The sequence below is a fragment of the Kogia breviceps genome, chromosome 15 (assembly GCF_026419965.1).
Source record: "Kogia breviceps isolate mKogBre1 chromosome 15, mKogBre1 haplotype 1, whole genome shotgun sequence".
NCBI classification, from domain to species: Eukaryota; Metazoa; Chordata; class Mammalia; order Artiodactyla; family Physeteridae; genus Kogia; species Kogia breviceps.
In genome coordinates, this window is record NC_081324.1 from 71,189,803 (window position 1) to 71,217,735 (window position 27,933).

The 27,933-nt window shown below is 52.7% G+C and overlaps 1 protein-coding gene across 4 annotated transcripts in view; it reads right to left on the bottom strand.

Annotated features, from left to right (window-relative positions):
- Positions 1-27,933, bottom strand: part of KIAA1671 (KIAA1671 ortholog) — a 185,392-nt gene that overhangs the window by 58,426 nt on the left and 99,033 nt on the right. Inside the window, exon 1 of one of the 4 annotated variants that reach the window (XM_059039520.2) lies at positions 3,530-4,856. The exons of the other annotated variants lie outside the window; for them this stretch is intronic. Within the exon in view, the coding sequence (XP_058895503.1) occupies positions 3,530-3,814 (285 nt within the window). The 5' untranslated portion in view covers positions 3,815-4,856. Of the gene's footprint in view, positions 1-3,529; positions 4,857-27,933 lie in introns of those variants that run through there. 4 annotated transcript variants of the gene reach the window in all.

A 27,933-nucleotide genomic window follows, 5' to 3' on the forward strand; every position in this document is an offset into this window, starting at 1 on the left:
AGCATGACGCAACTAAGAGTTTGCATGCCGCAACAAGGATCCCGCACGTGGCAACGAAGATCCCGTGTGTCGCAACTAAGACCTGGCGCAGCCAAATAAATAAATAAATATTAACAACAACAGCCACAAAAGAGTTTGGTGTTGCAGACAAGCCCTTGATCTTTTAAGACGGTTCCCTCGTTTTCAGCCCCTACATGACATATTTATGTGCTGACGTGTTTTATGTTCTGTCCCCTTGAAGGCAGCTCTATAAAGGCGAGAGCTGTGTCTGTTTCATTCAGTATTGGCACCCTAGTAGGTGCTCCATAAACACTGGTGGGATGAAAATGTGAGTGAGTGAATGAAGGGACACAAACAATACACACCTCATGCTTACGGGGGCCTGGCACAGAGTAAATGCCCGCAAAAGGCTGGCCAGGTTCTTATTTTGCTTTGCAAAAGGCACCAGTCTGGCCATTTGGTCAGGTGGGACTCACATCACGGCACCTGCACTCGTTAAGCCCTTCCTGTATGTGGGTGCTTAACAGGTGCCAGGGCTGTGCTGGTTTTTAGTCCGTCCCACTGGACCACCCACCTGACAAGCCCCAGGCGAACCCCCACTTTACAGATGAGGATGCTGAGGCTGAAAGAGGTGGGTCCACTTGCCCAAGGTCACTTGGCCAGCACATGGAGGAGCTGAGCCTTGACCCCCGAGTCGGTCCAATTCCAAAGCCCTCTCTGCAGAACAGCCCTCGGCCCTGGAGACCCCCGCTTCCCACTCTCACTCCAGCCGTTGGCCTCTGTGGCACTGCCATTGCGCCTGGGTTCTGGAATTTTCTGCCTGGCCTCTACTTGCAGTCCACCTCGCTTGCTGGGCTTGTTCTCAGGCTCACTCTGGGCTGCAGCACAGACATGCCTCTTCCTGCCTTTGTCTCTCAGAGACAATGCTATTAATTTCCCTTCTTCCCCCTTTTATTCGGCAGACGCCCAGGCAGGCCATTAGCAAATTATTTCAAGGCTGCCTTTAGAAAAACGTTTTGGGGCACGCCTTTGAGTGTTACTTTCTGCCTGCCAGAGATTCTTCTGCTCGGCTCTGAGTAAATAGGAGCCTGAGGCAGGATATGGAACAGAACGGATTCTTTAGGAACAGAATGGATTCTTTAGGTAAATCCAGTAAGAGTTCAAGTCCCAAAGACTGAAATCCTGCCCCCTGTCCCCTTCTCAGCCCCAGCTATGGCTCCTGCAGGTGGCCCCAAACTCTTAATTGTCTGTGGCTTTAAAAAGTTTCCTCCTCCCATAGAACAAATATTTAAGCGAAGTCCCTGAGCGAAAGGCGAGTGTGTGGATTTTCCAGTTCGCTGGGGATCTCTGAAGGGATGGTTTGGGAGAAAAGGTTTTGGTTGTTGCAGTAGCTAACTTTTAAGGCCCACGTACCATGGCCATGGGCATCATGCGCCTACTGGTGGCAGGTCACTGCCCTTAAGTGATAACGATGGGAAATGTAAATGGGAAATGAGGATAATCCCCCATTTCACAGATGAGGAAACTGAGGCACAGAGAGGGGAACAGTGCACCCAAGGTTGCACAGCTGGGAAGTGGCAGAGCCAGGAGTCAAATCTAAGTCCTCTGCAAAACAGCTTGTGTCTCCACCCCAACTCTGCCCTCATCCCGAGGAGTCAGGACATCATGGCACCTGACAGACAGAAAGCAGCTACGAAGGCACACCTATTATGTGCCCAGTCCTGCGATGGGTACCCACTTCAACCTCCTGATGATCCCGAGTTCTCCCCAACTGACAGAGGCGGAAACTGAGGCTTGAGAACGGGTCAAGGTCCCTTCGCCAGGATGTGGCCGAGTTTGATTCAAGCTTTCAACCCCAATGCCAGCTGGTAGATGCAAATGCTAAGTGGGAAGGTACCAGATTAATTCATCCCAGATTCATCTAGCACGCATTAGCATTGATGGAGGCACTGCAAGGCCAACAGTGAACAGAGGAGACAAAGGCCCTGCGAGGTCCATCTCCATTCATTCATTCATTCATTCGCCAAGCTGGGGAGCAGGGCAATGCGGGCTGGGGGGACTCGGGCCGATGCCTAGGGTCACAGGGCAGGAGAACTGAATGTTACCAAGCCCCACACCCTTAACTGAATTGCCAGAGAGGGAACAAGAGTGATGAATGAGAGGCTTTCTCTCCCGGGGCTAAGTCACCCCTTCCAAAGGTTGGGGTGGGGGATCTGTCTCATAAATTCAGGCCCCACTGATTCGTCCAGGGCCACAGAGCAGCACAGACCCAGAAGGGAAGGAGATGTCACATTAATGAGGCACATGTTAGCACCTCACTGCTCTGGTTGCCGTGTGACCCTGGGAGAATCACTGCACCTCTCTGGACCAGCCAAGGGGAGGCCGGGATCCTGCATCTTGAGGGCAGGTGTGAGATCTCAGCGACCTCGCGTGCACAGAGGGCTGGCTCAGAGCCTGGTGCGCCCCTCGGCTCCATACTTAACTGCTGGGTCCCAAAATGACCATCGGGACTCATCACAAGGCTGAACCCAGGGAAGGAGCTGGCTTAGCCCTTCACCCATCTTTAGTCTCCTGCGAACTGGGTCACATAGTCAGGTGGCAGATGTCTCCTGTGTGAAAACACCAGGCCCTCTCTTTGAGGGTCAGTGATATGGGCTTCCCTGAAGTTATCAGGAAGGTCTGGAGAAATCTTTTTACTGGAAGCTTGGCTGGAAAGAGCCCTGAGTGGGGTTCAGAGCTGGGGGTTCTGGCACTTGCTTCGCCACTCACTCACTGTGCCACCCCAGGCAGGTACCTTTCCTTGTCTGGGCTCAGTTCCACTCCTTCAAATGATTAGTAAGGTCCTTGAGAAAAAACCTGCATGCAGGTCGCGTTTTCAATCATTAGATGTCATTCCACCCTGGTCCCCAAGCCCCATCAAGCTTGCCTGAGTGAGAGAGATGGTGGACTCTCAGGACCCAGATCAAGGTCCCCTGTCCTGGCTCATTCACACCAAGGTTCACTTGTCAGTGGGCAAATCTGCCCACCGCCTCGGGTAATCAGATGAGACCTCGCAATTTTGCTCGACTATAAGAGCACAGAAGTCACAACTCCACACGCACATGACATGGACACTTGGCCACCCCGGAGGGTGTGAGGAGATGAAGCAGGTGCGAACTAATCCTCCCCCAAAATAGGAAGCATTTGTGTCGGGCTGGAGTGTCGGCACTTAGAGATAAATCAACCGGCAAACCCTGCCGGACTCATGTGCCAGCCCCGTCCACACAGACGGTGAATCGGTATAAACGTCCTGACCGCTTTGGTGGGGGGCGAGCAAGTCCACTGTCAGGGGGATCTCCACCACGCGCCTCTTTGCCAGGCGCGGGAGCAGGACAGGGTCGGGCTAGACGGACAATTATTCTGGAGATCCAACCTCCCTGGTTGGATCTATGGGAACCCCACCACCTCCCTGGAGTGGGGGAGGGGCAGCACTGGAGGGGAGGCGTTCTCACTGTTGTTTTAATATTTTAAAAAAACATAATAAGCTTACAAGATCTGGTGGCTCCGAGTCCGGCTGCCTTTTCCTCAGGGAAGAAAATCTCTGTTGGCTTCGCGCAGAGAAGCGGCGTAAGGATTCCCGGCTGCGGGAAGCGAGGTGTCGGAAGGACGAGGTGCGCTTGAAGGGGGTCCGGCCGGAGGGCTCCCCACTCGCCCGCTCGGGGCCCACCGTGCTGGTCACTAAGTTGAGGGCCTCCTGGAAGGACCGCCGGACGGTCCCCATCCACTGGGTCATGTGGGTTTGGGCCACGGTGAGTTTGTCTCCCAGGTAATCCATGGGGCCGGGAGGTGGGGCGGCAGGAGAGCGGTGAAACGCGGGGGTCCTCTCCCCTCTCCCTGCTGTGCGCCGCCGGGAGCTCTGGGCTGCCTGGAGAGGAAAGCCAGCAGCCCTCCTCAGCCGGCCCGAGAGTAGATAAACATCGCTGAGCCAGCAGCCGGCGGCATCCGCGGGGCTCGCTCCCAATCGCAGGCAGTGCAGGGTCAGGCTGCCAGCCCACCCCCCGGAGTTGTGAGTAAACACGCTGGCGGCTCCAAGATCCAGTTCCCAGCGCTCACCGGCTGGCCGGCTGGCTCGGGTGACGAGGAGCTTTGAGAAACTGGGCTGCCGCGCCGGCTCCAGGGCGTGACGGTCCCCGCAAGGTGGGGGAGGAAAAGGCGGTGGCCCCCGGGCACCCTCAGGCACCTGGGTCCTCACTTGCACCCCCCAGGCACCCGCGGCGGCGGCGGGGCCCTGCTCACCTGGCCCACGCAGGTTTCCTGTCCTCCGGCCGGGGGTTCCAAACCTGTGGGCCGGCGGGCAGCTAGCTCATTTCCGGAGGCAGCCACCAGGGCCCCGGGTCCCCTGGCTCGGCAGCCCAGGATGACATCAGCCCCCGGTCTCAGCGAGGGGCTTCGCTGCCCAGGAATGCCGGAGGGGCCTCGGGGAGGCGGCCGCCCAGGGAGCTGACGTCCGCCCCCATTTGTTCTTCCTCTCCAAGTCCCAACTCGTTCACCGTCCCGCGGAGCTGACGGTGGCTGCACGTGCCCGGCAGCCTATCCGCCCTGTGCCCTGACCGCGGGCGCACGGGGAGCTGCGGCTGCACGTGCGTGCACGCCGGCGCCTGTGTGCACGTATGTCGGAGATCAGGCGGCCCGGGGAAGGCTGAACAGTTGGGAAACTGCCTCTAGGGTGACAGGCAACGAGCGTCTGGGGACCTCTGGCGGTCCATTTGTCTGTCAGTTTCCCAGCCTCTCCTTCCTCCCCCTGTGTCTTATTTTCCACTTGTTCCTCCCTAAGCTCCTTTCTCTCTCTCATCCTCTCATCCTCTCTCTCTCTCTCTCTCTCTCTCTCTCTCTCTCTCTCTCTCTCTCTCTCTCTCGCCTTCCCAGCCTTCTCTCCCTCCTCCCTAAAAGGCAACACCCAGCCAGGTGAAACAACCCCCGAGGTCCCCCAAAGAAGGAACTGGGCCGGGCTGTATTTCGGTACAGGCAGAGTTGCCATGGCAACCCTGGGGCACAGCATCTGCCCCATCCTGGGTGGGCAGGCACGGCACAGGGATGAACAGGAATGATTCACGGTTTATACTGGGTCACATGAGCGCCTGGGCTTTAACCCTTGTGGAGCTGTAGTGGCTGGGGGGCGGGCTGGGAAATGCGAGGCAGCAGCATCTGAGACTGGAGGGGGTGCTTGTCCGGAAGGGTGAGCAGCAGCCAGATCCTAAGGGGAGGCACACTTGTGGAAGGAGCTTTCTCCTTCCAGCAGGGATCCCCCCTCTGTGTTACAGATGAGGGGATGCAGTCTCAGAGACGTAGATTCACTTGCCCAAGGTCACACAGCAAGGGTACCACCAGAGCATGGGTCTGGGCTGTTTCATCTCCGCCCCTGCCCCATTTTCCGGGTCTGACACGGCACATGGTCCAGAGTTGGAGCTCAGTAAATATTTGTTGGTCAAACGCCGAGTCCAAGAGTGAAACTTTGATCAGTCTGACTGCATCCCCAGCACTTTCCCCCACCCACGTCATCTCAGTTTTGAACAAATATTTGCTCCCTAGACACCGATTAAAGGGCTTCACTTAAAGTTTTTCACGGAGGTGTCTCTGACAATGCAGCTGACGCAGATCTCCTTCTTCTCTGGATTCCCAGTCCTTACAGATGTTCGTTAGCTCATTCATTCTTTCACTCATTCACGTAAACGTTCAGAGACTGCCCTCCCCGGGCCAGGCACTGGATACAGAAACTGAGGACGTCCCTGCCCTTGAGGGCTCCCAGTCCAGTAGGACACTATAACAGGGGCTAATATTTACTGAGAGTGTGACTGAGTGTCCAATGCCATTCTACGTGTTCATAGGAATTAACTCATGAATCCTCACATGAACCCATTTGACAGGAGAAGACTGAGGCCCAGGGAGGTGACGTCACCTGCCAAGTTCTTCCAGGGTGGTAGGCGGCCCCCAGGATGGCCTCCAGGGATCCCTGACCGCTGTTATTCACACCCTAGAGTGGTCCCCTCTCACAAAGAGTCCGAGTTGGTCTGTGTGCCCAAGAGATAAGGCAGCAGTGACAGTGTGTAATTTCCAAAGCCGCGTCCTGCCAGCCGCCATGTTGTGAAGGCACTCAAGCAGCCCTGTGGAGAGACCCACGTGGAGAGAGTCTGAGGCCCCCAGCCAACAGGCAGCACCCACTTCCAGCTGTGTGAGTGAGCCATTTTGGAAGCAGATCCCACATCGCCAGGCAAACCCTTGCATGACTGTGGCCCTCAACTGCAACCTCACGGGAGACCCTGAGCCCGAGCCATCCAGTCAAGCTGCTCCCAAATTCCTGACCCACAGAAATCACAAGAGATTAAAATGCCCAGAGGCACAATAGTGCCTGGGCCATTGGGAAACCAAGGGCTGGAGCAGAATGAGGAGAGAGAGGGGAGGGGGACAAGAGGCTCTGTAGCAGCCTGCACCCCATGATGCAAATGAGAAAAATGTGCACAGGGCCCCAGATCTTACCTCCATACATGTGTCTGGCCCCACCCAGCACCCCAAACAGCCTTCAGGGTCTCAGGGCTTCTGGCCACCAAGGTTTGCCCACTTCCCTCACCTGGTCCGTAGCCAGCCTCCTGCAGTGGGCGGGCCACTTGCCCAGAGGGCCAGGAACTTCCAGGGTGGGAGCAGTCATGAGAAAGAGCTGAGTCCTCCCCATCTAACCCCAGAAAAGCCGCACCAGAAACACCTAAAGATCTAGAAAGGGACGCAACTTTTTAACAGACCATCTGGACACAGAGGTGGGAAAAACTGACTGAGAACCTTCCGGAGGAAAAACGTTACATCAAAGCAGCACCTACAACACCTTTAAAGTGATAATACCCAGTGTTGGTCAGGCTGTGGTAAAAGAGATACATTTACCCACAGATGGAAATGGAGATTTGTATATTATTTCCCGAAGGGAATTTAACATTGAAGATCAAAATTCTTAAAAACAATGGCCAGTTAATGACACACATGCTGAAGGGTACTGATATCTATAACTTATTTTGAAATGCAGCAAAAAGAAAAAAAAAAGTATACACTAAGGAATGGACGGCTGGCTAGATTTTTCTAAGGCAAATATAGCAAAATGTGAGCAATTATAGAATCTTATCTGGTAGGTATATGTGTATGTCCTGTACAATTTTTCTGTATATTTGAAATTTTTCATAATAAAAGGTTGGGATGGGAGGATACACCTGCCTTTTCATCCTGCGTTTCATGATCCAATTCCACACCCAGCAATCTGTCTGGATGTTCACCATGGATTTTTGAATTAATTTTGATTTTTTAAAAAATACCGCATTAAAAGTTATTTATTTTGATAACCCATTATTTTGGTGCTCTCTTAAATTTTGGGCCCTAGGTGTGTGCCTCAGTCACCTCACCCTAGCCCCAGCCCAGGATATGCTAAATCAATATAGCTTCATGGTTAAGGGTTTGTAGACCTGCCTCTGGCTCTTATTAGCTGTGTGGCCTTGAGAAAGTTACTGAACCTCTCTGATTTTCAGAGATGAAATCTTCAAAGTCATCCCTGTCACTGATGCTGTTGGAACCCCTTACTGTGTGTGCCAGGCATTGATTGTATTACATTGTCTGCTCCTCTCAACAATGAAATGAGGTTTGTACTAGGATTATTACTCTCATTTTACAGATGGAAAAACTGAGGCAGAGGGATTCAATGAGCAGCCTAAGGTCACACAGCTATTAAGTGGTAGAGTGTGCAACCCCCAGCCTTGCACCTTGGACAAGGTAGAGGGGGACTGGCCTTTGGCAAATCAGTCTGGATGGAAGACAAGTGTCAGGAAAAGCAGAGGAGACCAAGCAGCAGGCGGGATCACAAGGTCCCACCTCCTTCCACAACGGGGGAGAGGGGTGCAGAAGGGAGCTGGAAAGCCAGATTGCTTCCCTGCTCCCCGCTCCCGGCTCCCCTTAGGTACAATGTGGTCTGAAAGTGTGACTATAAAAAGCGTCGCTCTCTGAAAACTGGGGCAGCCTGAGTGCTTTCCCTGCCAGAGGACTTTTCTTGCAAACTCTTCTGTTCTCTCCAGGAAACTCTTGGGATGTTGCTGGGCATCAAAAAGGAAAGAAAGCCATCTCCTTACATAATTAATCCAAAATACTCTGGAGAAGCTGCTGTGATCCAGGAAATAAAGGGGAATTTTATCCACAGTATGAGGTGGGGCCCAGAGGTCACCATTTCCAGACAAGTGTGTGCCGTTACAGAAATCAGAATGCGGTCATTCATTCATTCAACAAATGTTCCCTGTGCCGATACTTTGTGTGAGCTCCGTGCTGACCCTTGAAGGGACCTATAGTCCCTGAAGAGCTCGGGATGGCTATCTGATCTCAGCCATTAAGGGGAGAGAGTGTCCCAACAGGCCACCTCAAATCTGAGGCTATATCATTTTCTCCCCCAAATCTGATACAAACACGAACACTCTAGAGAATCCCTCAGGTGGAAGAAAAAGCCAGAAAAAAAATGAACATTTGCAGTACAAGTTGAGCAAAGAAGAGCAAAGGGAAGATGATCATTTACTGAGGATCATTTGTTGTAACTGGAAGAAGGAAATCTGGGTAGGGTCTTAAAAGATGAATAGGAGTATTCCAAGAAGGCTGGACGGCACGTGCAAAGGCCATTGGGCGTGGCCGTATTCAGTCTTGCCTCTGGGCTTTTTCACATGCTGTATCCCCTGTATCCCTGCCTAGAGCTGCCTTCCCCTGTTCTCCACCTCCATTGGATGTCCCCGCACCCCAAGACCACCTTCAGCAACTTCAGTCTTTTCCAAATCTCCCCCAGGAGGTCTCAATTACATGACTCTCTGCACATCCTGTTTCCCAAAAGATTGGACATTCCAGAAGTAGGCATCCTGGGCCTCGAAACATACTAATGTTATACTGATGTGGAAGGGGGTGTGGTAGAAATAATAATAACCATTCATTGAGGATTTGCGGTGTGCCGGGAACTGGTCACCCATACACCTCACCTCACATAACCCTGCAGGGTGAGTCCTGTTATTAATTATCCCCATTTTGCAGAGAAGGGCAGTGAGGTTTTAAAGAGCTGAAGGTATTTGCTCAAGGTCACTGAGCTGGCAAGTGGGGTTCTGGGACTTGAACCCAGACCTGTCTGATTCCAAAGCCCTCTTCCTTCTAGGGCAGAAGCCAGACTCTATCCACACCTCTAAGACCCCTTAAAATAGCCAACTCTGTCCCAAGCCCCATGCACGAGGGCAGTAACTATTCCACACACTTCTCTGGTTGTCTTCAGACCTCCTTGGGTCAGCAAATGCCTGCAGAAGGACTTGTCTGGCTGTAAATCAGTTTCCTTTCTTGACAAGTGGCCTAGAGACTAATTCCAGGGACCATATGTGGGAAGGAAGGGCTGACTTGTCCACCCAGCTTAAACCTGTTTTCTCTCCCCGTGGGATGGAGCAAAGGTTTTGGAGAGCTGACCCACAGCCAAACTTCTCATTTCATTGAAGAACCAGGCCCAGGCAGATTGGCTGTCCCAGACCCACAATAAATCTATGTCAGGAGCCATGATCTTCCATAGGAGTCGCTCACGATATGGACTTTGACAAGGTCTCTGGGATGTGCTCTGCTGCCTCTTGTTCAGCCCTTTGCACATGCTGTTCCCTCTGGCTAGGACACCATTCTACCCGTTCCTCACCTGGTCAGCATCTATTGTCCTTCACAGCTCAGCTTAGGGTACTCCCTCTTCCAAGAAGCCTCCCCTGATTCTTCATGCTCCCCCCCCGGGGGGGGGTGGTCACCTCTGGGCTCCCACTTTGCCGTATGACCCCGAAGCATCATTAACAATCTGAGCTGTAATTCAATTTACCGGTCGGTCTCCCCACGCTGGACTCTGAGACCAGGGGCAGCAGGTATGTGTCCTGTTCACCCTTGAATCTCAGCATCCAGCACTCAGCAGGCACTCGACGTGCCCACCGTGTGAAATGAGGGAATCACTGAGGTATGAACCCCAGTCATACAACTCCCAGCATCCCTCTCCCTAGGCTTGTTTCCAAGGCAACAGGGAAAAGAATTCTGATATGGGAACAACAACAAAAAAAAACAGAAATAACTTGATCTGACAAGTCAATCCCAGATTATTTATAAACCAAGCCCAAGACTATTTCCTTGTGTTCATTTATCACACTCTTATTCAAATAGTCATTTTAATGACCTAAGATGCCCTTAATTAACCTTGGAAGGGGAGTGGGGGGGGGAAACCATCTGGAAAGGAAATCTTTCTAGAAACAGCCAGGAACTCATCTCCCTGCTTTATCAGGCCCCACCCTGAGCTCAAGTGGAAAGTAGCATTTTCCACACAGGGGAGAGCCCGCTGTGTGGCCCCGCCTTGCATGGCAAGGCCAGTCTGTAATTACAGCCCCTCTTTGAAGAGCTAGGCGTCTAATAAAGCTGCAGGCCCTGGCCTCCTCAAAAATGGAAGCAGGCTGGGCTGAGGGCCCCGCCTGATTCATGCTGCTGGCTGCCCAGTGGCTCTGGGGCAGTGGTTTCTGGAATGCTGCCACCCGCTCCTCGGGCTTTCTGGGAAGGAGAAGGGGACCCTGCCGGGGTCTTTGTCTGGTTGCCTTGCCTGGGGTTGGACAACACGTCTCTTGCCACCAGAGCAGCTGAAATTCCACATTTTTGGATCAGTCAGTGAAAGAGAGCAAGATGTTCTTGGGGAACAAGAATTAGAACTGGGACAAGGGATTCATGATGCCCCCTAGGAAATTTATCCCTAAGCAGCGAGCCTGCTATCCTGGGCTAAGTGCCCCCTAAGCAACACCCTAAGATTTGAAGGCTCTCCCCGAGGATAATAAAAGGCTAGAGGAGTGAGAAGCCTTCCTCCTTTCCCTGCTCCCTCCCTCCTCCCTTCTGACTTCAACAAGCACTTGAATGAGGACCTACTATGTGCCAAGCGCTGTGCCAGGTGCTGGGGACCCCATCCCTGGCCCCCAGAGAGGCTTTATTTGGGCTTTGCAGTAAGGATGATAACGATCTGGAGTAGCTCTTAGTCACCGAGGGCCTACTGTGTGCTCCATCACCTCCCTGACCTGCATAAGCCAGAAGGGTTGTAATCCCCGCTGTACAGATGAGGACACCGAGACAGCAAATGAGGAAGACCCTAGCCCGAGTCACATGGCTGCCGCGTGCAGAGCGCGGCTTAAGCCCAGGTCAGGCTGAGCTCAAAGCCCGGGCTCCTAAACACCGGGCTACCCTGTCTCTGCGAGCACCCCAGTTCATGGCGGAACAGGGCTGGCTTTGTGGTGCAGAAGAGGTGGTGGCAGGATAAAGGGGCTTTACCCCCGCTCCTCTTCCTTCCTCTCTGCTTCACTTCCTCAGACTCGGGCGGCTGTGAACCCCAAGTGAAGCCTGACTGTGATGGGCACAAGGTTTCCCGAGATGGCCTCAGCGGCCTCGGCAGCTCCAAGGACCCCCAGGTCTGGGCGGCCTTGGAGAGCCCCCTGTATCCCACCTGCCCTGGCTGAATGGAGAGGAGAGGGTGGGCCCTGGGCCCACTGACCCAGGCTTGAGGCCACCAGCCTCTGCCCCCAATTACTGGGGGTCCCCGGGCAGCGCTCCCCTCCTCTCTGGGAGGCCAGGGAGCCCAACTCAAAACCCCAGCTGCCTCCTCTCAAAGGCCACCTGTCCCAGGAGGACTCAAACACCATGTGGCCTGGGGCACTCACGTGGCCTCCTTTTGCCTGTGGTGCCTCATCTCCCCAATGCAAATCATGACACCTGCCGCCCAGGTAAAGGTGCACAAAGTAGGCCCCCAGCAAAGGTAGGTGGGATGGCGTCAGATTCCCATGGGGCTGTCTGCAGCTGGAGTGCTCACATTTTGAGAACAACCTTTTGAAGAAAAATGGTCTCCCAAACGCCAAATCAACATCTATTCAAACGCTGCCAGGACGCGGTTAATATTTCCTAAGCACCAACGATGGGCCAGGCCCTACGCCATCTCATGTCATCCCCCCACACACATGGTTAAGGGCAGACCTCCCATGACTGACTCCTCACGGTGTGACCCTGGGCCAGTGGCTTGCCTTCTCTGAGCCCCTCCTTCCTTGTCTTTAAAATGGGATAAAAGTGGTCCCCTCCTGCCCAGGTGGTGCTGAAGTTTATGTGATGTGTGTTCTATCTCGTGAGAACAGAACAACTATCCCCATTATACAGATGAGGACACTGAGGCAGTGAGAGCAGAGGCTGAAGGCTGCACAGTCACTTCGTGGTGAAGTCTGGCTTGGAGGCCTGTGCTCTCAGAGCTGTGGCTCGGTGCGAATGGGGCAGTGGGCGCTGGGGAGCCGGCGCCCCTGGCCTCCCAGGCCCACCCCTATCGTGCCCACTGCCCAGCTCGCCAGCCCTCGGCCACCCTCCTCTCATCTCAGAGCTGCTGTGAGTAATGGTCTCCACTCGGTTCCGGCTTGCTGAGGCCTCCACACAGGCACGGCTTTCTCCCGACCCGGCTAGAGGTCTATTATCTCGTGCCTTGTTTCTCGGCTGGTAGAGAGCCCCTCCTCCGTACCGCCCACACTGCTCCAGGAAGCACGCTGTGCTGGGCAGGAGGGCAGGGAGGGCGCGGCCAGGCAGCCTTGGCATTTTGACAAAAGTGTGTCACCTCACAGGCCCCCACGGTACCCACCTGGTAGGCACAAGGCATATTCTGGCAGCCTCAGAGTTCCTGGACCTTGGCCAGCCTGGACTCACAGCTGTCTGGAACCCTCCCATCGCCAGGGCGATGAAGGTGAGACCCCCCAGCTCCCTCCACCCAGCTGCCTCCTGCCGGGAAAGGTACCGCCCAGCAGCCCCAAACTGACTGTAGCCCGCACACCATGATGCTTCTCATTTCTGAATCTTAGCTCTTCAGAGACTCTCCCTCCCAATCACCCAACACAAAGGAGCTGCCAGACCCTCTCTATCTTAGCACCCTTTCCTTCATACATTCTGTTATACTACCTGGTATTTTCCTGATCTCTCTAACCAAGGCTTGTGAGAGCAGAAACCTTGGATGTCTTAATACCTGCTATTGTCCCTGTGCCTAGCACACTGGAGGCTCTCAGTAAGTGTTTGCTGAATGAATGGGTGAATGAATGAATGAAGTGAAGAAGAGAAAGAAGGGGCAAGGAAGGGAGGAGAAGTGGCAGGGGGTGCATATAAGAGGGAGGGGAGGGGAGGGGAGAAACACTATAACATGTATACTGCAGTCCCATCCTCTCCTCTCCTCTCCTCCTTGGTCAATTCCTACCCACACTTAAAGACTTCACACTGATGCCCCCACCTCCAGGAAGCCTTCCCTGCTACCCTTCCCACTCAGCTCAGTGCCTCCTCTGGGTTCCCCAACCCCTGAGCTTCCCCATCACAGCGTTCTCTTAACCATAAATAAAAGGGCTAATTTCCACACCCCTCTGCCCACTGGCTGCAGATACTGGAAGGTCAGCGCTGTTTCAATTCCCTTCTGTATCTCCAGGGCCCATCCTGAGGCCTGGTGCACAGCTAATGTTTATCAAGGCCTAACCACATGCCAGGCCCAGGCTGAGCACTTTGAATCAGATAATTCACAGACTCTTCAGCATCACCCTGTAAGGAGGGGGACCATCTTATACCCATTTTACAGACAAGAGAAGTAAGGCTGAGAGAAGGTAAGCTACTTGGCCAAGGTCACACAGCAAGGACCCTGGGCGACCATTATACCACACTGTCCTCCAGCACCGACTATGTGCAACGCTTTAGGCACTTAACATAAATCTCATTCAGTTCTCATCAGCCCTTAAAGGCAACATCAAATCTTAGATGAAAGAACCAAGGCCAGGGACATACAGGGTCCTCATAACCAGCTCAAACTCACTCAAGACAATCGGGCACGAGGAAACTAATCAAAGAACTGGCACCGAAAAATACAGCCATGAACAGCATTCTTCTTTCCTGGTCAAGCCTTGAAAATGCTGGCTACTAACTTCCCACCCTCTCTTGCAGCAATAGCATGGGGATGGCACCAAATCCTGGCCAATGAGATTTGGGGGGGAAGTCTGCTGGGTATACTCAGGGAGAAGTCTTCCTCCCAATGCACCCCCTCTTCCTTAGCTGGATATTGTCAAATCTCCCAGGAATGGCTGGAACTGTGGCAGTCATTTTGGGACCACGAGGGGAAAAGATGCTGAAGAGAGCATAGAAAAATGGAAAGAATCTGGGATGATCCACTAATCCAGGATGTGGCAAACTTTTTTAAAGGGCCAGAGAGTAAATATTTTAGGTTTTGCCAGCCACGTGTGGTCTCTGTCACATATTTTTTGGTCTGGGGGATTTTTTTAAAATAATCTTTTAAAAATGTAAAACTCATTCTTAGCTCACAGGCCACAGGGTGATGAACCCTGCGCTACATCCCCTCTACCATCAGGTGAATTATGTGAAGTAATAACACATCCTTATGGTTTGACCCATCTTTATTGGGGGGGTGGTTCTTTTGCTACTTTCAGCATCTTCAAAAGCATCTTCACTGATAAAATAACAGCAGTGTACCAAGTGCTGGTGAGGATGCAGGGCAACTGAAACTCTCAGGGGACGAGATGCAAAAATGCTACAGCCACACTGGAAAACAGTTTGGCAGCTTCTTAAAAAGTTTAACATACACCTACCATATGATCCAGCCACTCCACTCCTAAGTGTTTACCCGAGAGAAATGAAATCACGTGTCCACACAGAGACTTGAACAAGAATGTTCAGAGCAGCTTTACTCACGTGAGCCAAAAAGTGGAATCAACCCAAATGTCTGTCAACAGATGAATGGATACACACACCGGTACATCCATGCAGTGGAACAGTCCTGAGTGATAAAAAGGAATGCGCTGCTGATACCCACTACGCCACGGATGAATCTCAAATAATTTTGCAGAGTGAAAGAAACCAGAAGAAGAGCGTGTGGTGTCCAAATCCACTTACATAAAAGTCTAGAAAATGCAAACTAATCTATAGTGAAGTGATAGAGAGCATATCAGTGGTTGCATGAGGGCAGGGAGGGAGGGATGGCTCGCAGAGGGGCACGAGGAAATTCTTAGGGGTGAAGGATGTGTTCATTATTTTCATCATAATGGTGGTTCCTCGGGAATACACATACGTCAAAACTCATCACATTACACCCTTTAAATATGTATGTTGTATTGTACGTCAATTATATCTCAACAAAGCTGACACACATACAAAATAACAGTGGTGGCTCTTACAATAAGTGGAGCCCTGAGGGTAAGGGACAGGGGGTGGGCGAGTCTTGGCCCAATGGGACCAGCAGAAAAGCAGGGGAAGAGGGAAGGTGGGAGCCTGAGAAGCCAGAGGCCCCACCAGACCTCATTTGTCTTGGGTGAAGGTGATGTTCAGCTCTGCCTGCTCCATCATACAGCCGAGGACAAGAAACCAGGTCTCTGAAACGTTCCTAACTTGGCAAACAAGGCCCCAGAGGCAGCCCTTGGGAACAGCTCGGGGACAAGTGGCCTTAATTCGTCCAGCTTCAAGGACCCTGTGGGCTGTGCCGAGCACCCACAGCTCCTCTGGGACTTGCCAGGTGCCAGAGCTGGTGTCTGGGGTGCCAGGTCTCTTCCCATCTAATGAGACCCAGGGCACACACCAGACGGAATTCCCTGGAAGCCCTAGACTTTGTTTTTTTCACTCATCCCCGAAAGAACAGGAAGAATTCCCACCTCGGCCCTCCAACCACCATCTGCAGCCGGCCAGGAACAGGTCTGGCTCTGCGGCTTCGGAGCCTCCTCCCGCATCGGACTGGATACCAGGGACATGCTAGTTGCCAGCAGGCCAGCAGAAACCCGGCCTTCCTGCCTCAGGTCCTGCACCCTCCCAGGGCAGGGGGGGGAGAGGGCGGGGTTTCAGGCCAGACCCCAGTGCCTCTTCCTTCTTACCAGACGAGTTATTTCAGATTTGAATAATAAATATGCTAACTACCTTCTCTTCCCCTGCCAAGAGTTCTCATTTCAAAACGGACTTAATGAGATCCCTTGGCAGAAGGACTTCTGGAAGCAATGCAAATGCTGTGCAGCCTCGAGATGCCAGCAGCAAGTGGCACTTACTGGAGACCCAGTGAACAGGAACAGGCCAGGACGGGGTGGCCATCACTTACGCACCTGCCGTGGGCTGCGCACGGCGTTCGGTGCAGGGCAGGTGCCACCGTATCTTTTAGGTCACTGGTGCTCTGCCAACAGCCCCATGTGGTCTTGTCTCCACTTGAAAGATGAGAAACCTGAGCCTCAGACCTGGTTCCCGGGTTGTACAGCATCAAAACCTGGCCTGTCTGCCAAAGAGCTGTGTGACTTTGGGCAAGCTGATGCACCTCTCTGAGCCTCTGTTTCCTCGTCCATCTGTAAATGGAGATAATAATAGTGACCTCTGTGGAGGGATCACTTAGCACGTAGGAAGTGCTCAGTGAATGTTTGTGCTCAGCAACTTGCTGGGGGACGAATGGCTGGATTTGAACCCAGGGGCCTGCCTCCGAAGCACAATCAGTTCTCTCTTTCCACCAACTGGTAAGTCCCTCTCCCTTCACTGAAAGAAATCAAAGCAATCAGAGGAGAGTGAGTCCACCCTCTCTGGCCCCCGCATCTGGGAGCCCACCTTGCCTCCCTCCAGCTGCCAGGCCAGCCCCTCCTCTTACCCCGCTCACCAACTCCAGGGCATCACCCCTGCAGCTGACCACCCCTCTGTCCCCTGCAGCACCCGAGTCTCCCCCTCCGCTGGACCAGGCCCATCAGGAAAGCCTCGACATCACTCATCTTCAAGAGCCAAAGGGAAACCTCCTTCAAGCCCACCTCCCTCCCTGCTTGGAAATCTAATGGTGCCTCAAATGTGCCTCAAAGACTTTAGGAGGAAACTCTGGATGCCTGGCCCCAAATCTGCTTTCTCCACACAAGTTCCTCCACTCACCTCGCTGTCCTGGCCTGAAAACTGGAAACCTTCCACGGTCCCTTTCCTCCCCTCCCTTTCCCTCCCCAAACTACACATCATTTCTCCACCCCCATCCCCACCCTGACCCCGACATCCCTCCTCAGCACCAGATCCCAGCCTCCATCTCCAACTTATCCCATCAGCTGCCACCAAAAGCATGCCCTCAGCTCTCCACTAAGACCAGAGCGAACTCCAAACGCTCTGCCCTGGCCCTTCAGGCCCCCACCTGCCTCCCCCTACCCCCCTGCTCAATACCAGGCTGACCATATTGACCCCACTATTGGCCTCAACCCCTCCAAGCTGGTTCCGGCCTCAGGGCCTTTGCAGGTGCTGTTCCCACCGCCCTGAAACACTCTTCCCCCAGATCCCCACGTGGTGGGCTCCTTCTTTCAGATCTCTGCTCAAAAGCCACATCCCTTTAGAGGCCTTTACAGCCACACCTCCTCCCAGCCACTATCTGCCACATCATCCTGTTCTATTGTCTTCACACATTTATCAGTATTTACTTTTCATATATATCATCTGTCTCTCCCACTGGAACATACACTCTGCTGGGGCAGGGATGCTCAGTGCCTAGACCAGCGTCTGACACAGAGAAGGGGTTCAATAAATAGTTGTTGAGAGAATAAACAAATGAACGAACAAATAAACAGTGAATGGACACACGTATACCCCATACAAACCCCACACAAAACTCTATGGGGCTCAGCGTGCTCATCTCTGAAGTGGAGGTGGTAGTTCCAGCACCCGCAGGATGGTGATGAAGATAAGCCCCGAAGGACGGGGCCCAGGAGAGGCTCAGAAAAACACTTGCTGGTTAAAGCACTTCAGCCAGCGGACACCCAGCAGTAAGACTCTCCTCTCAAGGCCTCACTGCATTAAACGCACTCAAAAGCCAAAATTCTGGGGCTTCCCTGGTGGCGCAGCGGTTGAGAGTCCGCCTGCCGATGCAGGGGACACGGGTTCGTGTCCCGGTCCGGGAAGATCCCACGTGCCGCGGAGCGGCTGGGCCTGTGAGCCATGACCGCTGAGCCTGCGCGTCCGGAGCCTGTGCTCCGCAACGGGAGAGGCCACAGCAGTGAGAGGCCCGCGTACCACAAAAAAAAAAAAAAAAAAAAAAAGCCAAAATTCTGTAACTGAGATACAGTGGTTGAAGGTCTAGTGGAGACCATATGTAAGAACGCTATTCGCTGTGTTATCCGGTAGCCATGGCAACTGAAATCTTCAAGTACAGTTCCATCTCGCTTTAACTTTCTATGCAGAAATTTCCAAAAGGAAATGTTCAGATTCCTTTCTCTGGTGACATTCTACAGAATAGACATCCTCGTTTGGCTCCCAGAGGGAAAAAATGCAAAATGTCAGATGCCTACGAGATAAACTGGTTTGCAAAGAAAGATGTTTCATTTCTTTAAAATATGTGAGTCTATTTCTGAGAAGAGGAGCCAGATCATCATCATCATCAATACTATTATAAGCAAATAAAAGTGGTGCTTGTAATGGAATGGACCAGAACTTCACTAGCTCACTTGGTCATTCAACAAACATTCATTGCATGCCTGCTGTGTGCCAGGCCCTGTGCTGGACTGTGGGGACACGGCAGGGGATGAGACAGATGAAGATCCCTGCCCTCATGGAGGCTGTGGTCCAACAGGAAAGAGCATTCCTGGCAAGGAATTCCTAGCAAGGAAGAGCAGGGAGCAACATGGTATATGTGGAAGGACTGACCTATGGGATCCTGTAGATCCATCATTCATTAGCTGTGTGTCCCTGGGCAAGTCACTGCACCTCTCTGAGCCCATGATAAAACTGTGATAATATTGTTTGATGATGTGCCATGATGATGAACCCAAGGAGAAGACAGAAAAAGTGCCTTGCATGGTGTCAGACTCCTCATAAGGAGCCACCTACACCCCCAGATTCTCAGAGCTGGAGTGAAACTCTGGCAGATGATGTGGCACCTGAACATCAGGCTGGAACCCAGACCACATTTGTGATGGAGGCAGGCCACCCTGCTCTCAGCTGTCAGCTCCTGTATGTCCTCATGCTGTTCTTCATACCTGAACACCTCCCCTTCCCCCTCACTCCCACTCCTGCCAGCCCCAGCCCACCTGGAAAACCCTAGTCAACCTTCAAATGACCCGGCAAGCCCATGGCTAGGCATTTCCCCTGCAGACAGATGCAACACACAAGGGCACCAAGACGTTTGCACACGGATGTTCGCTGCAGTGTCGTTTACGGTGCACAAAACTGGAAATGACCTACATATCCATCGGGAGGGATCTGGTTCAATAAATACGGTGAGAGGAAAAATATAAAGCCATCAGAATGAATGAGATAGACCTACTGTGCTGAGAGGGAAGGGTCTCATCATTATGAAGAAAGAAAAATCAGGGCATAGAACACTATGTATAGAATGGTCTGACTGGTGTTAAAAAATATGTGTATATACACAGGAAATACAGATACATGCATAGAGAGTCTTATGTATGCAGAGAATATTTCTGCAAGGAGATGCATGAAACTGTCACCAATTTCTAGCGGGGTGGGGCTAGCAGGTTGGCGGTAGCAGGGAGACACATTTTTCTGTAGAACGCTATGCTATTTTGCACTATTGGAAATGTTCACTGTGTCTTTGTATTACTTTCTCAAATCAAAGAAAAATAAACTATTTTGAATGTTTGGACATCCATCACCTGTGTTAAATTTCCTCCCCCTAAAAATGGGCCTAACCTCCCCACCAATGTGTGGAGACATCACAGGCACAGCACCATTACCCATGTATCCATTTATGTGGGTGTCACCCCTCCTTGGAGGCATGGAATGTGGGGTCCACACCTGTGCGCCCACTGAGAGCCTGGCCTCTCGCGCTCAACCAGTACATGCTGGAGGAACAAACGGCATCATTACACCCATATACCCGCTTCCATCTTCTTCAGAGCTCTTCATTTTTACCAAGTTACTATTTATTAGGCATCGACTTCTCCATGCCAGCCAATCTACACCCAGCATCTCACTGCACTGGGTCCATAACTCTCCAGGCTGCCTGACAGCAGTAGATGCCGTTGGTATCCTGCCCAGGCCCCCAGTACTGGCTGGGGCCCCCTTCCCCCAGGTTCTGGGGTGCTGGCTGCCACCGCTCACTGCCCTATCTATCTTCTCCAACAGCGGACCTCAGCTGGTGGAGGAAGAGCCACCGTGCTTCTCCAAGGCAGGGACTGACTTTGTGGTGCTGTCGCCCCTCCAGAACTCCTCCAGGGATCAGGCCGACTCTAGCTCTCCATCACTAAATCATGGACACATGAATCCTGTCTCAAGCTCTGTTTCTAGGGAACCTAGCCTGAGCCACTGCCTCTCAGGATCAAGCGGGGCAGACAGTTTTTTAAACACAGTGCTGGGAATCTACTGAAATCGTAACTCCGGGAGTCGGCAGCCTCAGCACCAGGAGTTTGAAAGAGCAACAGACATGTGGCCAAGATAGGAAAACAGGAGGGGGCGTGGGGGGGTATTTATAAAGCCCATTTCACAGGTGAGAAAACTGAGGCTCAACTTTAAAGCCACAGAGGTAGATTTGAACCCTGCTCTCTCAGACCCCAGAGCCTTGACTCTCTGCTCTGTTCCTGCTGCTCAGCTGTGAGGGGGTTAACAGGCCAGAATAAGAACAAGGTGATTTTAGGACCTGGCTCCGAGTGGAACATTCTCTCAGGCTTCACTTGCCTTGTGCAAAAACTCAGCAGGCCCTAAAATAGAAGTGCCAATATGGTCAGGAAGTGGGGTCCCTGGTGGGTAACTGTTCCTCGGCCAGCCGGCGCTGGGGCCCCGTGTGGCGCCTGGGTCCCACCGAGGGCAGCCCTGCATGAGGGAAATATGGGAAGCAGCTCTCGGGCAGGCCTTTGGGGACTTCCTGTCCACCTGTGCAGACGGGAACAACAGGAAGTCCCGGCCATGGGGCCCGGTGGGCAGGGTGCCGGCCAATCGAGACGGGTGAGGTCCCCCCAGTCGGCCTTCCCCTTTCAGTCCATTCTCAGGGATGGACGGACACTCCCACAAAGGTCGGGGCAGCGCGGAAGCATTTGCTAAGCACCTGCTGTATTCCTGACCCGGTATTAGGACCTGAGGAAAGAAATGAACAAGACAGAGGCCCTACGCTCCAAAAGTCTCACTTACGTACTCACTCGCTCATTCATCCATGCGTTCAGTTCAACAGGCATTTATTGAGCACCTACTGTGTGCCAAGCCCCATTCTAGGAAGTGGGGAAACAAATAAGACATGTCCCTACCCTCAAGAAGTTTCTCTTTTCATTCATTCACTCATTCATTCATTCAAGTCAACACTGAATGAGCACCTACTGTATACAAGACTCTGTGCTGAGAACTGGAGAGACAGAGATGAACAAGGCAAGGTCCCTGATAATGGGAAGTTCCACTTAGTCATTCTTTTCATTCCCTCTTTCTTTCATTCAGCTCCATAGGCACTACTGAGCACCTGCTGTGTGCCCGGCTGTGGATACAGATGTGAAATAGACACATACCCTCCTGGTGGAGAGTTCACTGGAGTCATTCATTCATTCATTCACCAAGGGAATGAATGGGCGTCCAGCACTGCATTACGTGACAAGGATACAAATGTAACGCCCAGTCGCTGCTCCCAGTCTCCTCCACCCGTTCCTTCTTTCCTTCATTTGGTACAATGAACATTTATTGAGTGCCTACTGCGTGCCAGGGGTGCAGAGGTGCACGGGAGAGAATGTCCGCCCTTGAAGAGCCAGCCGTTCTTCCTTCCTCCATCATTTACATGTTCAGTTCACCAAACATATATTGGGCACCTATTGTACATCAGACCCCTGGGAGGCAGATGAGTGAGCCCCAGACTTGGCCGCGAAGGAAGAGCAAAGCCGGCACACACACGAGGCCGAGTGTCGGTTCCTCAGGCAGGACCGCGAGGCCCCACCCCCTGGTTCCTCAAAAGCCAGGGGAGAGGCGGCAGCGGGGAAGTCTGCTATGCCCCTTCCCACGAGCTGCAGGGTGGAGAAGGGGTGATGGGGGAGGGAGAGAGAAGCTGCTCGGAATAAACACTAAAGGGAAGAATTGGTGAGTGAGGAGGAGAAGAATCAGACAGCTAAGTGAGAATTTTCAAGAACTCAAGGAATATTCTAAGTTTAGAGGAGGAAGGGGAAAAAAAACAAACCGGCCCACAACTTCCCACTGTGACATGTTCAACACCAAACAAATGGCAGCCCTGTCGATCTCCCTGGGTTCCTCTGTCTGATCGGGTTGAAAGCTTGACGGGAAAACATCAGGCTCCGAATCCCCTGCCCCCTGGGGCTGTGGGGAGGCTTACGTAGGTTCATCCACGGGAAGCCCTTGGCACAGTGCCTGGCACATAGGAAGCGCTCAATAAACATTACTTAGTAATTTTACTTTCATTTCTGGCTGTGGTGGCTTTGCAACATGGCTGCACATTCCTTGACTTTCCTCCCAGTGAGAGGTGGGGATCCATGTCCTCTCCTCCTGAATCTGGGGGGGTTCGTGACTGCTTCGCTCAACAGAGAGCAGCAGAAGTGACGCTATGTGACTTCTGAGGCTGCGTCCATCATAAAGGGCGATGCAGGTCTGCCCTCTTGGCCACAACACTTGCTCTGGGAGCCCTGAGCCTCCACGTTGTGAGGAAGCCCAAGCTACAGCAGGTGCCTGGACAACAGTGCCAGAAAGTCCGGCCTCCGAGTCATCACAGGCACCAGATAAGTGGGTGAAGAGGCCTCTGGATGATTCCAGCCCCCAGCTGTTTGGGGATCCCAGCCGACACCCCAAATATCACAGAGCTGCTATTCCCACGGAGCCTTACCCGATTTCCTGACCCACCGAATGTTATGAGCAGAGTAAATAGTGGGTGGCTTACACCCCGATGTTTTGAAGTGGTTCCTTGTAAAAACTACCACCTGTCTCTCTGAGTCCCTGCCCTTTATGATGTGCAAAATCGGGGAGGCTCCACCAACCCAGAAAAGCATGGAACAACTTTATAAACTGTAAAGTTCTCTGCACACAGGAGCCCCTGGCATCATCGCTCAGGACACAGGAGTGCTCTGCCGCCTTCTGGATCCCACCCGACTTTGCAACCCCGTAGCCAAGGCTGCCCCCTCCCCGCACCGTGTTTAGCCTGGGAGACTCCACAGGATACTGGTGCTGACCTGAACTCACATGGCAGGTTGCTGCTTTGTTCCCAAGCTGGGACTTAGGATCATCCCTCTGGGAGGAACGGCTGGAGGACAAAGGCTGCTTTCACTGGGCCCCAGGCTGCTCTCGGCAAACACGGGTGGCTGGGGGCAGAGCAGGGAGCGGGCAGCCCCCGGCGCGCCCCTCCTGGGAAGGGGGCCAACAGGCCGGCGAAGGCCCAGGCAAGCTGGGGCAGCACTGGGGTCTGGCAGGGGCCTTCACTCCCCCTTTGGGTCTTTTCCAATTACACCTAAAACAAGGACAGGGCAGAGTACAGAGAGACGATGAGGAAATATGGGGTACGTTCGATAGAATGTGAGAGGTTAAAAAAAAAAAAGGCCTCCCTAGGATTCAAGTCAAATTATAAACATATACTAACAGAGTGCAGGCTCCAAGGCAAGACAGCATGGGATCAAACCCCAGCTCCTCTGCCAACCAGCTGTGTGATCTTCTGCAAGTGACATAACCTCTTTGAGCCTCAGTTTCATCATCTATAAAATGGGGATGATATTAGTGTCTCTCTCCCAGGACTGTTGCAAGGGATAAAACGAAGTGATATGAAGTGCTTTGCCTAGTGCCTGGCTGCTATAGGCTGAATTGTGTTTCCCCAAAATTTATATGTTGAAGCCCTAATCCCAGTACCTCAGAACGAGACTGGGCTTGGAAATGGGGCCTTTAAAGAGATAATTAAGTAAAAATGAGACTGGTGTCCTTAGAGGGAGGAAATTTGGACACACAGACACCTGGGGTGCAGAGAGGCAAGGCCATGTGAGGACACACCAGGAGGCAGCCCTCTGCAGCCAAGAAGAGAGGCCTCAGGAGAAACCAAACCTGCCGACACCTTGATCTCGGACAGCTAGTCTTCAGAACTGTGGGAAAATAAACTCCTGTTGTTTAAGCCACCCAGACTGTGGTATTTTGATAGGGCAGCCCCAGCAAATACATACACTGACACAAAGGAAGAGGTACATGAAGATCTCCTATTACTATATTATCGTATTTATATTGTACCTGTGAAATAATATGATGTTAACATGAATGTGCTTATATTTTATTAATACAAGTAGGCTTAATGCAAAACATTAATATGACATTAAACAGAATACATCTGCAAACAGCTGTCCCTTCCTACCTCAGAATTTCTACATAAAGCACCGTGTTTGCCTCGATGAGAACCTACTGTAGAGCACGGGGAACTCTACTCAGTGTTCTGTGGTGACCTAAATGGGAAGGAAATCCAAAAACGAGGAAATATACGTACACGTACGGATGATTCACTTTGCTGTACAGCCTAAACTAACACAACGTTGTAAAGCAACTATTCTCCAGTAAAAATTAATCATAAAAAGAAAACCCAGCAAACCCCTCCAGGTTGTCTTAAAAAGAAAGCAAAGAGTTTTCTTAATTTGGACCTAATTCCTTGACAGCCTTCTCAGCCATGCACTACTCCACCCTTGAGGAAATACGAACATTGTGTTCTTCTGGCTCCAAACAAAGACACCTCAAACCTCCCACCGTTTCCAGAACTTCCAGGCCTCCGCACGTGCTGGTCCCGCCACCTAAATGTCCTCCCACCCTCCCCACCCGGTCCTACTCAGGCTTTAAGAGACAGCTCGGGGCCCAGCCCAGAAAAGGCACTCAATACACGCGCACAGCACAGCAAGCCAGCTTTGAGACGAGCCGATGACTGCACGCCACAGGTGAAGACGCCGGGCCGGGAAAGGGGGAGTGACCAGCACAGGCAAGGTCTCACGGCCAGGGCCACGGCCCAGCGGCCCAGCGGCCTGGCTCCCCATCCAGTGACGCTGTCCCGCTGGCCCAGGCTGCCTCCCCCCTCCCCCGTTCTGCCTCGAGGATGGAAAGCACGTGTTCATTCCGTTTGAAACTCCCCAATCCACGTGCCTTTTCAGCTCTGGAAGATCCGTTTGCCCACCAGGGACAAGAGTGGGTGGCGGAGTGGGCACCGGTCTGCATCAAGCTTTTCATCCTCCATCGCTGATGGACTGAGGCCAGATCGGCTACCAAAAACATAGACGCAGATTCTCTGCAAGGACCAACATCCTGGGATTGAGCAAAACTTGGCCAAATCTGCTCCGTCGTTTACACTCCATACTATACCCCACCCTCTTCATATTGGATTTTTCCCGCTGAGATAACTGGAGGTCAGGGGCTGGCCTTGGCCTGGTTTATCCCACCGAGACTGAGCTTGGTGGCAACGCCGTTTCTGCGACTCCCTAGCCTTCACTGGCCTCAGGACTCAGGCGGCGGGAGACCTGAGGGGCAGAGAGGGACCATGGGCTCCAGCGGCGAAAGACTCTGCCCTAGAAACCCAGTTCGGAGGCCTCCCCTCTGTGCGACTTTGGACAAGTTAGGTTTCCTCGGTGTCCCCATCTGTAAAATGGAGATAATCAGAGCGCCTGCCTCTCTGGAGAGGGTTACGCACGCTCAGGTGTGGAAATGGGTAGCCCCGCACTTGCTTTAAAAAGGCAGCCGCTCAAGTGATTTGTTAGAGCGGGAGTGCCCTCTAGCGTCTCCATCTGGAAATCATTCTTCCAGCGAGCCCCCCCAGCCCACTTCTTGTATCAAGCCAGTTTGGGTAATTCCCTTGGGAAGGAATGTAAAACGATCACGGCCCCCATGTATTTAGTGCCTATTATGTGCTAGGTGCTCCCCGCACTGGTCTCCACAATGAGATGCTGACATAATCCCCATTTGAGAAAGGGGGATTACTCATCCCCAGGTGACAAAACTGAGGCTCAGAGACAGGAAGCCACCTGCTCAAGGTCACACTGCAGGGAAGCCTGGATTCGAACCCAGGTCTGTCTGACCCCAAAGCTCCGTTCTTTACTGGATCCCTAGAATTGGGAGATTGTGCACAGTCAAAAACCTTAAGGAGAATCCGGCCCAATACTTCACTTATACCAACAGAGAAACTGGGGTCCAGAGAGGGCAGGCAATTGCCTCAGGGTCACACAGCAATTACACCCCAGACTCCTGGCTCCCGTAAGTGTTTTGCCCACATTCCCACCCCTCCAGAGCTTCTACTTTGCATTTATCATTCCTTTTGGCAGTCAAAGGACTGGCATGTCCCTTCTAATGGCTCTAATCCCTGGAATGTCTGAAACACAGCAAAGGCTCCTTTGGGACAGCAAGGGCTGCCAGCCTGAGAGACCTCCGTCTGAGAGTAGGGAACGCTGTTCACTTCAGCCCATCAGCGTGAAATATCTCAGGGGCTAAAGAATCTCCAGGCATGGGCTTGGCATTTTCATTCTCCTCGGGGGGTGGGGTCCTTTCAAATTCCCACCAAAGCATCTCAACAACCTTCAGAAACAGGCAGGTCAGGAATTACCCTCCGTTATACAGACAGGGAGAGAGAGGCTGGGGAAAGGATGGGGAATGTCTAACAGACATTTCAAACTCGACAAGTCAAAGCCAAACCCTGATCTGCCCCCAGGACCCTCTCCCTCTGCAGTTCTAACTGGCGCCAGCGGCAGCTCCATCCAGCCCTTCGCCAGCCCCCAAATCCTCAGTGTCTGTGTGACTCTCACCCACACCCAATCCATCAGCGAATCCTGCCGCTTGACCTTCAGAGCAGATCCAGAATCCGTCCACTTCTCACCACCTCCCTGGTCTGAGGCACTGTCATCTCCCACCTGGACAATTGCAGAGACTCCTCGCTGGTCTCCCTGATTCTGCCTTTGTCTGTTCAAAACCCAAGTCAGACTGTGTCCCTCCCACTCCAGGCGAACACCCTCCACTGCTCCGTCCCCTTCAGAGCACAAGGCAAAGTTTTCCGAGTGGCTACCAGGCCCTGCATGACCTTGACAACTCCCATCCCCTCGCTCACTCTCGGCTGCAGCCACACTGGCCTCCTCCTGGTTCCAAAGAACTGCCTGCGCACACATGGACCTCAGGGCCTTTGCACTGGCTGCTGCCTCTTCCTGCAACCTCCCTGGACCTACTCCCTCCTCTCTTCCAAAGTCTCTGTTCCAGTGTCACCTTCTCGTGGCATGCCCACCCATCCAAGCCCTCCTGAGCTTCTCACCCGCTTACATCCTTCTTTTTCCAGCCACCGGACTCCTGACATACTATACAGTGTTCCTGTGTAACACACCCATTGTTTACTGCCTGAACCCCCCACTGGAACGTTAGTCCCCGAGGCAGGGATCTTTGGCCGTCTGGTTCACGGATTATCTCAAACACTGAGAGCAGGCCCTGCCGCAGGCGTTTAATTGAATTGGATTGAGGACCCATTAGCTGTCTACACCGGCATCAGCTGCTAACACTTATCCAGGACCGACTGTGCCCTGGACTTGTTGGCATTGCCTCACTGAGTCCTCAGGACCTCCCTCGAGGGAGATGTTATTATCATTCCCACTCAACAGACAGCAAGACTGACTTTCTGAGAGGTTAGGAGATTTGCCTGAAGCTCTCCACTCCATTAGCAAGCTGCTCGGTGGGGACTGGAAGCCAGGAGGCTCTGACACCAAGATCCCAGTTCTCTGCCCTGCAACTGGGTTTACAAGGCGCCCAGGGCTCCAGTCTCATGACACAAGCCGCCTGCGGCCCAAGCCTCAGTCCTGGCTCCAACAGCACAAAAATAGCCAGTTCTCCTATTTCAGCCACAGACATTGCAAAGCCAAACCGGACCCTTAGCACAGAGTGAGACCGCCAAGATCTGAGACTCGGGAGCTGGTAGTAAAAATAACAGCAGTAGCCATGGTAATAGCGGACAGG